The 9,326-nt window shown below is 44.2% G+C and overlaps 1 protein-coding gene across 1 annotated transcript; it reads right to left on the bottom strand.

Annotated features, from left to right (window-relative positions):
* Positions 1-235: 235 nt before the first annotated feature.
* leo1 (LEO1 homolog, Paf1/RNA polymerase II complex component) lies at positions 236-8,349 on the bottom strand (the record flags this gene model as incomplete). The annotated part of the gene is made up of 14 exons (XM_079286525.1): positions 8,254-8,349; positions 6,941-7,089; positions 5,539-5,828; positions 5,082-5,302; positions 4,675-4,788; positions 4,432-4,526; positions 4,062-4,204; positions 3,785-3,869; positions 3,591-3,685; positions 3,348-3,482; positions 2,098-2,233; positions 898-1,090; positions 682-779; positions 236-412 (listed from the first exon to the last, which is right to left on the bottom strand). Coding segments are annotated over exons 1-14 (1,989 nt in total), but the record flags the coding sequence as incomplete, so codon positions are not given.
* Positions 8,350-9,326: the final 977 nt, after the last annotated feature.

Below are 9,326 nucleotides of genomic sequence, written 5' to 3'. Positions count from 1 at the left end.
AAGACAACCATTTCTTTATTTCTCACCTTTTCTGTACACAACATAAACAAGCAAACACACGATCGCACTCACCCACACTCAGGTCTTAAAAAAATATACAAAACAAAATATGGCTGTTTATATGCCATGTGGGCTGAGCGCTGATAATACAGTGGAATGATAAAAAAAGAAAAAGAAAAAAAAAAGTGAATTATTCATCATCATCATCCTCTTCCCCCTCTTCCTTTTCTTCTTCCTCCTTCTCCTTCTCCTCCTCCTCCTCCTCCTCCTCCTTCTCCTCCTCCTCCTCCTTCTCCACCTCCTCCTCCTCCTCCTCCTCCTCCTCCTCGTCGCTGATCACATATTTCTTGGCCTTCTTGGTGGCTACTTCCTCGTCATCCTCGGCCTTTCTCTTGCCTGATCCCTCGCCCTCCTGCACAGAACAGAACAGGACAGATGACCCTCAGATGCTGACAGCAGCAGACATTCAGTGCTGTCGGTTTGCCATGTTACAGTTGCATTTTGTTTTCTGGCAGTGCTGTCAGTGCAGAAATAAGTGCATGCTCATTAAAAAGGACCAGTATTCCTTGTTCCTGTTCAGTTCACATGAACACGGTTACAAGTTGTCTGTTTGTTTTTTTAAGCTCCCCGATGAACTGCGCCACACTGCCCCCCGTCGGTCGGACAAGATACTACACCCACCTCATCGCTGTCTAGCTTCTTGGCCTTCATCAGCCTCTGGGCCTTGTCATCATCAGAGCCTTCATCACTGTCGGATGAGTAGATCCTCGCTCGCTCCTCTGGATTGGGCCGAGAAAAAAAAGAAAAAGAGGAGGATGTTAATTAGAACTCAGTGACTTCATAAAACCCTTGTGAGAAACAATGAAAAGGAGAATGTGACCGTCTATTCGTCCGCACCTCTCAGGCCTCCTCCTCCCTTGTATTTGCTCTTGATGGCTGCCAGGCTGATGGCTTCCTCGCCTTCCTCCTCGTCATCGTAGCGGTCGGGCTCCAGGTAACTGCTGCTCAGGCCTCTCTGGTGCTGCTTCTCCCTCATCCTCCTCTGCTGGGACTCTCTGCGGATGGAAGCTCGCAGCCGCTCCTCCTCTTTCTGCCGGGAGACACACCAGCGGGAATTACTTTAAGTTTCAGTGTGACATTTTGTTTCTAGCTGGTAATCTTAGTGCACAATACATGTGATAAGAAATTCCCTGTATGGTCCTTCTATCATGGTCGTGGATAAAGATTTCAGTCATTTGTCTTATCATAAGCTGGGGATATGGTTGTCTGTTCACATTATGAACACTATATTTGGAGAGGTAGGACATATCGTAACGAATTAACAGGTTTGGCTTTGTCAGGCTCACCGCTTCAATTTAGGCTGCAATATTTGTATTACTTATCAAATAGCTAAACAGATTATGTATGATAACGGTATTATGATATTGATATATGATGAGGTTTTCAGCCACAGTTGAAATATGAGTGTCAGGCATTTTTCACTTAAATTTGAACCTACGTTAACATGTACTATTTGCACCATCATTCATAATATAGTCAGAATATATGTAAAATGTCAGTATGGATCAAGCGGTTCAGTTTCTTGTCTGCGCATGCTTTCATGTTGGTTACAGATCATGCTGAAATCAGACTACATTGATACTTGTAGTGATTATAAAGCATGTCGGCAAAATCTGCCACGTGAGAACTCGGTATCAAAGTTGTGTTACAGTTTTAAAACAACCACAGTAGCCCAATGCGTGTACAGTCATACAGCCCCAGGGGAGCGCTGAGCACAGTGAAACTATAAATGATGCTATCAGCAGTACTTGTTATGGTTGACAGTAGATACATAACCAGCCCCCCCCCTCCTCCAGATTTGCTGATTTCCATTTCAGTGACCACAGAGTAACACCGTTATGCAAGCACGTCAGGTTATGTCTTCATAATCCTGCAAATTTCCCCGCTGTATTGAAGGATTATCTTATCTTATGTAAATGTGCATAATGCTCGTCAACAACTGGCCTCGTGCCTCCGTCCCTGAGGCAACAACATCATTCTCAAGCAGGAATGAGGAAAGACGAGCAGAGCGGCACAGGTGGACGGAGAGCGTGCTACCTTGATCATTTCATTGCGATGCGACTCGGGATCCCGTCCCGCCATGGGAAGGATTCTGATCTTCTGCGTCTTGGAGCAGCGGTCAGCCAGAGACAGGGTCATCTTCCTGTGGGTGGCGCTGTCTGTGGAGTGGGGCCTGGAAATACAGAGGAAACATAATTTCAGGTTTACGGTGTGTATTTCCCAGTGCTTTTCAAACATGAGGGCATTTTCAACCCTGTCTTTGATATTTATAAAAACAATTTAAGAGTGTAATTTTCAGGAAAACGCTACCTTTGCAACGCAAACTGGCAAAAAACATCAATGCGCCAGAAAAGGTAACAAACAAGAAGACTGCTAGCAAGAAAACATGATGTAACCAATATAGGTGCATACAAATAAATAAAATGCTTTTCAAATGTTTGAGGAAGGAAATTCATTCAACACATTTGTTTGCTCGATGATGCACACATAACGTTGTGCTGAGAAATCCTGAAATGCAAACCCAAGTGTTTGTTTGTTTGATTCATGTCATTATATTTTCTGCCTGCATATACTGACATTTAATGCTGCCTCAGCTTCGTCCTTTCCAATGAAACGGCTACATTTTACTCAACAAGAAAGAAGTAAAACCCTAAATTATCAGCTCTTTTGTCACATTAGAGATATTTTTGCAACATGTTTGCTAATTGTTTTTTAGCTTAACCTACAACTAACTCATGCTCCGAGACCACTGGAAGCCAATAGAAAGCATGGACATGTTGCAGTGATGCGGATCATTGGCATACCGAGCCTCATTAATTAACGTTGCTGTAACAGACAACAGCCTACACTGTGTATCAATCCTGCTTGAATGTTTCTGTTCTATTCATTTGCCTCTTGACAAGAAAAAATGCTGCGTCCTCACAATTTGTACCCTGAGCCGCTTCAGCTCTAATCAAAATCAAATCTGTGCTCTGATGATATTACACAACCAGAACAAATGGCAATGTCCTGCCTGCCAGCGTGGAAGGCTGTTGTGCATGAAAGCAGCTTTGGCCAGTGTCCTACTTGTCCCATGTGGTCTGAGGAGACGGAACATCCAGGTGGACTTGGGGTCCGCTAAGAAGCTTACACACTTCGTATTGGGAGAAACCTGGGCAGCTTGCACGAGGTGATCCAGGACTTACAGCATAGAGTACATATCTCAATGAAACAAGGCTGCTGTTGTTGCCGTTTGGAATCAGCAGCAGCCTGTCCCTAATAACAACAATGGCACGTCACTGTGTTACCTGAATGTGAGTTTGGTCTTGAACACGGCCTGTCCCTGCAGTCCAGTGCCCTGTCGGATGAACAGGTGGTTGTGGTCTCCCTGGAGAGGGGCTTTGTAAACATCAAACACTTCATTCCCCAGGTGGAGGGACATGCTGTGTGCAAGGGAAAAGACATTTAAAACCACAGCGAGTAACGCGCACGTCCTGTACACAGTGCGGTAACCCCCCCCCCCCCCACACCCTAATCGACATAATACACACCTGCCATCGGACCATTTGACAATGCGCGCATTGCTCTCCCGCGCCTCATTCCCCTCCTCGTCTTTCTTGGCTCGCCAACGAATGGTGTTCTCAACCTGTGAGAGACGAAGAGGAAACTCTGGTTCACTCTCTTGATACTCTGGTCCACTCAGACAACAACAAACACGCATACACACACGACGTGGACTACACACCTTCAGCTTGAGCCTGGTCCGTCCCTCTTCATCCAGCATCTCTTCATCCTCAAACTCATCCTCATAGTACTGAGGATCAAAGGGCCTAGAAAAGGAAGAAGAAAATCTAAATGAGTGTGCCCTAAAGTTACGAAAGAGATTTTATGCTCATCAAGTCCTAACAGAGCTAGCTGAACACTCCAAAACATTCCTCTCTGCATCCGTTTTCCTTCTTTATCTTCAGAGCTCATCAAGTACGAGACGTGCTTGTATTGTATACATTGACAATGGTTCTGACCTGGGCTCCACAGACAGGAAGTTGGGCAGCTTGACAAAATAAAGGTCAGATCCCAAGTCTGTGCTGACTTTTGGGATCTCTACTTCGATATGGGTTTCGGCCGCATGCTCCTCTTCCGCACGCTCCATCCCATCCTCTGCATCCTGAAACAAACAAACACACACACACACACACACGAGAAGAAGAAGACAATCATTCAAAAAGCACTGTATGATTCAGTGACCCAGGATAATAGGGATCAGCTCAGAGAGACTTAGCGAGAGGCTCTGAGAAAAAGAGATTTGGGAACTCTTATGATAAAAAAAGAAAGAAGGATTGGGCACAATTACAGAGGCTTGAGGATCAGTGGAAGAAAGAGACAGACACATACCAGGGGCTGTCCCGGGGTCGGAGGCTTCTCTGCATCGCTGTCTGAAGAGATGTCGTCGGCCTCTCCAAACAGGTCGTCTGCTGCCGTCTTCTTTACTGTGAACAGTACGGAAGGAGGACTACTTTAAAGTACACGAGAGCGGCTAAAATGACAACGTCTGCTGCAGCTGATAAAATGAACACTCTTTGTTTGAATTGTAGAGAACACGGTGAAGTGGTCAGGTTTGCTCAAACTGTTTCTTACCTTTCTTGCCTTTCTTTGTTCCGACATCGCTGTCCGAATCTGAATCGTATGCGGCTTTCGCTTTGGTTTTCTGTCTGAGGAAATCATCTTCACTGTCACTGCCCTTTGCAGACTCTGAAAAACAAAATCACAACAAGGGGATGAAGAGGAGGAACTTCCACGTGACAGTGTGGTGTAAACGTCTTACTTAAATGAAAAAGCATCAGAAAAGTGATGATAAAAAACGAATCTCCTATTAATCTAGAGAGTGCTGAGATTAACCTCGGACCTCAGGATAACATTTTCACATATGGCCCTAATCCTCTTCCACAAAATCCAATGTGTCAGGATTATCACGGCCGGCCGGCTCCTGATCCAGTTCACGGACAACACTCCCCTCCACCTTTTACACCAGACCCGAGGAGTACCTGACTTCCTGTCTGACTTCCTGTTCCTCGGCCCCTCGTCGTCAGAGTTCTCTCTTTCTTCATCAGAGTAATGGCGTTTCTCCCCCTCATCCTCCGACTGGTCGCTCTTAGCCCCTCCTTCCCACTTCTCATCCTCCGACTGGTTCTCCTTGCCAGAGGCTTCTGCATCGGATTGAGGGCTGCCCGGCCCCGACTGAGGAGTCGCAGGATCGCTGTGCGCGCTGGATTCAAACAAACGCATTGCAAGAAATATATCAAGAAATTTAAATGTGGCCAACAAAAGGAAAGTGCCCCATTAGAATATTACAGGTTAGAACATTTGTTTTATATCTCAGAAATGTCAGCTGGGCCCTGTAGTTTTACGAAACTGGGGTAAATAGTGTATTTGTTGGGGTCCGCTCTGCCATCGAGGCAGCTCAGTTTAACAATGAGGGACGTCCAGAGTGTGCTGGCGTACCTTCTGTCCGACCGGACACTGTCCCTCTCAGAGCGAGGGCTCCCTTCTCCAGACATCCCGCTGCCAGCCGGGCTTCCTGCATCCGACCGGCGGCCCGCGTCCTCTTCGTCTTCGTCCTCGTCCCGATGGCCGCGCTCTGAGCCGCTGGGCTGCTCTGCATCGGAGGGATCGTTGTCCCGCTGCTCCGAGTGCATGCTGGCGTCCGACTGGTTCCCCGACCTTTCCGACTGGTTGTCGCTGGCGCTGTGTTGACTGCGTTGCTCGTCCTCGCTGTCGTCTCCAAACAGCTCCTGTTGGGTAGAAGGAAAGGAGAGCAAGTTTGTGAGAGAGGAGGAACCAATGGGCCTCATGCCAGAACCACTCGTACGAACTGTTTCGCTGTTAAAGTTGTTTGTACGAGTGATTTAGGAGAACTTTCACGTATTTTGAATTTTCTCTTCCCACAATCTTTAGTTCAGGTGACACGGCATTAACTGCACTCGTTATTTTTTCCCGTTCTTTGGATTATTGGAATGCTGGCGCTGGTAAAAATCATAGACTTTCCATTATCGGCCTCCAAACGCGGGACTTCAATATCGATCAGATGGAGCAGGACATGTAGCCTTATAAGGTATTATTGTGGCGTTAATTAGGCTAATTTACAATTCTCATGAACACATAATAAAAATAGCATGAATATAAAACATTGAAAGCAGTGAGAAAGGCAAAACACCATTGTGTTAGTGAATTTTGAAAATGATTACATCACTCTTTTTTCAATTAATAATGACTTTAACAGGTTCTGGAGTTATTGGAAAAGCACGAGTTGGTAACAATCCTGTACCATTGTAATCTCATTCCACAAATAGTATAACACTAATAATGCTAATTACTGTGGCCGGAGCTTTATCAAATAAAGTTTGCAACTATTGGGTAAAGCGTATAAGATATGAAAGTATTAACGCTCTGAATTATTACAGCCTATTTATATTTTATTTTGTCCCAAGTCCATTTCACACCGCCAGGGTTGCAGCTGAAGGAATGAGGCTAAAATATTGTCACACGCCATCAGAATACATCTGCAACACATTCATTCTATCGTGCTATAGATAGGGAAGTGACATTATAAATCTGTTAATGTATGCATTATCACAGTCGCAGTTTATTGCCAGCTGACCTTTCTGCATTTGGCAGTTTAAACTATGTTGCTTTTAGTCTGGATAATGACATTGACTTCTTCGTATTTATGTCATTTTATCGAACGATCCACGTCCCGAGCTTTGATTGGTCAGTAGGCGGTGCTTTGATACGAGGTGATCACCTGCTCCGGTGCAGCTTAGGTGTGCAGTACAAGTCACTTTGGCGATCTACCGCAAGAAGATTTCTTGATAAAAAAAAAAAAAGAGTGTCATCAGTCACACACCTTATTGATACTGGGTTTCCCCGCCTCCTGGCCTTCCTCTTCATCTTCATCGTTCCGTTCCCTCTCACTGTCGCTGCCGCTCCCCGAGGCGTTGCTGGCAGATCGGGGTCTCTCCGGCTCAGAGTCTGAACCGGAGCCGGAACCAGACTCTGAAACAACAGAGCAGACTATTTGTATTCTGGCACAAAGCACAGCTCATCAGTTTACAGCGGGTGCTAAGTGACACAGTCATGAGCATTACAGTTGTATTTTTAAATTGCTCTTGCACAGTTCAACATCAATATCTATATCAATGATTATTCTTAAAACACAGCATGTCACACTCTACATGGGTAGCTCAGTAGACTATAGGCAGATTTCACTCCTGTAATGCAACAATAACATAAAGTTATGTGGGCATAACGTTACATTAATCAGGGTTTAAATGGTCAGAGAGTTGGTGGAGGTGGCTCAGATTGTATTTGTGCATTATGTTGACACCACTGCAAAGTACAACCTCATTAGTGAACACACAGTTGAATGAATACGGGTAATGCTGAGCTGTTGTGCACATTTTACAGTTAAGTAACAACCGAGTGTAATCATTAAACATTAAATATACTGTGATAAAGCATTGTTTCAATGTCGCCCACCACACTGTGAATAAGTTACATACTGTTAGAAGCACATTATTAGACTTTTAAATAAACATTTTTACTGAACTGGTGATGACATCTTATGAGATTTTATTAATTATTTTATTTGGCAGCAGAGAAATGTGACTTATTTAAAGTTATAAACTTAAGGTGATTATAATATGTAAGGTTAATTAACGTTACTGTTAAGGCCCGGTGAATTTCAGTGTAACGTACTCTCTACTTCAGCTAACGATAACGATATTTGACCGATGTTTTCATTTTAAACTGCCAGTTTACTAATGAAATGGACACAGCTAAGAGTTGTGCTGAACGCTACACATAATAACGAGAACATGTGCTCGAGGACCACTTCACCGTTAACGATGTTACAGTCGTCGTTAGGTGGAGCGACTTCCAGCTCCGCTAACTAATAAAGCACAGCTAACTAGCTTGTTAACGCTAGCTGAGGAAAAACAAACAAATAACGAGCGTTGAATGGATAATCCTGCACCCGTTTCTACCAAAGCGAGCTTTTAGAACTCATAAGATATATCAGTGTAACGTTCAGGGACCGGGTTTTCGAATCATTATTGCGGCAATGCTAGCTTCTGCTTAGCATCTGAAAAACCCTCGCTACCGCTACTATGCTAACTTCATCCACGACTAAGACGGTCAACGGTTGAGCGACTTCGTTACCTCGCTGCTCATTGTCGCTGTCCCCATCGCTCCCGAACAATTCATCCATGTCCGCCATTTCTTCCAGACTGTAGTAAACCTGTGACCCGCAGGAAATGATCGCCGGGGCTTTACGGAAAGGTTTCGTTTCCGAGTTCAAGACGAGGCGGACATGTTGATGTAGTGAGCGTGGACGGCCACACGGGGGCGGTACACACCACGGTAAAGTCAGAGCTCTGGTTGTCTCAACATTAAATCATGGATGTAGGTTATTATATAACAACCATGCATAAAATACTCAAACTTTCATTTTAACCACATTTTCCCATTTACATATATTTTTGCTGTATGTGTATTACAACCCCCCCCCCCTCCAAAAACATGTGCCCCCTTAAGAGGTGAAGTTCTTTCTAATTCCTTTTCATACAAAGTAATAAAGCTGCCAAAAATCCATGTAGCAACTCGGTTTATGAGGCTATATTTGGAGAGTAGCAAGTAATTCATATACCATTTGTAAAGTATTATAAAGTACATTATGAAGTAGTACATCTCACATCTCATTTGAGAAACAATTTCAGTCATTTGTTGCATTGCTCTATGCTTGTAATCAACTGTGTATTCGCACGTGACTGATGAGTGTATCATCAGTAGTAGCAGTGTGATGCTAGATTATGGTTCACAATAGGAATATTATAATCCTATTGTGATGCCGTTGTAGTTCTTTAAATTGTAAACTTTCCATCACAGACAAGACCGCAGAGAAGATTTTGTGTTATAGCGCTGCTGAGTATTATTTCCCCACTGTGTACAGGGATTGCACCGGAATTTTCACTTGGCAGAATGGGTTTGACATCACGAGGCTGAGATAACTTACTATTTTTAACACAAAAGGAAGGAAATCTAATACTAGAGCGTCGCTTCGGCTGCTTTGTAATCTGTTTTTATTCATTGGGGCTATGCATGGCTCATTAGACGTCTTCAAATCCACCATCACTTCTTATATAAGCAGAGATCTGTCTGCATTTTCTAATAATTAGACTTATTTAGCCAAACAGCTGCATAGGTTCAGGCTTAGATCAAACACACGCTCACAG

The sequence above is a fragment of the Melanostigma gelatinosum genome, assembly GCF_949748355.1.
Source record: "Melanostigma gelatinosum genome assembly, chromosome: 2".
Taxonomy (NCBI): Eukaryota; Metazoa; Chordata; class Actinopteri; order Perciformes; family Zoarcidae; genus Melanostigma; species Melanostigma gelatinosum.
This window is presented reverse-complemented; position numbering and strand designations above follow the sequence as displayed.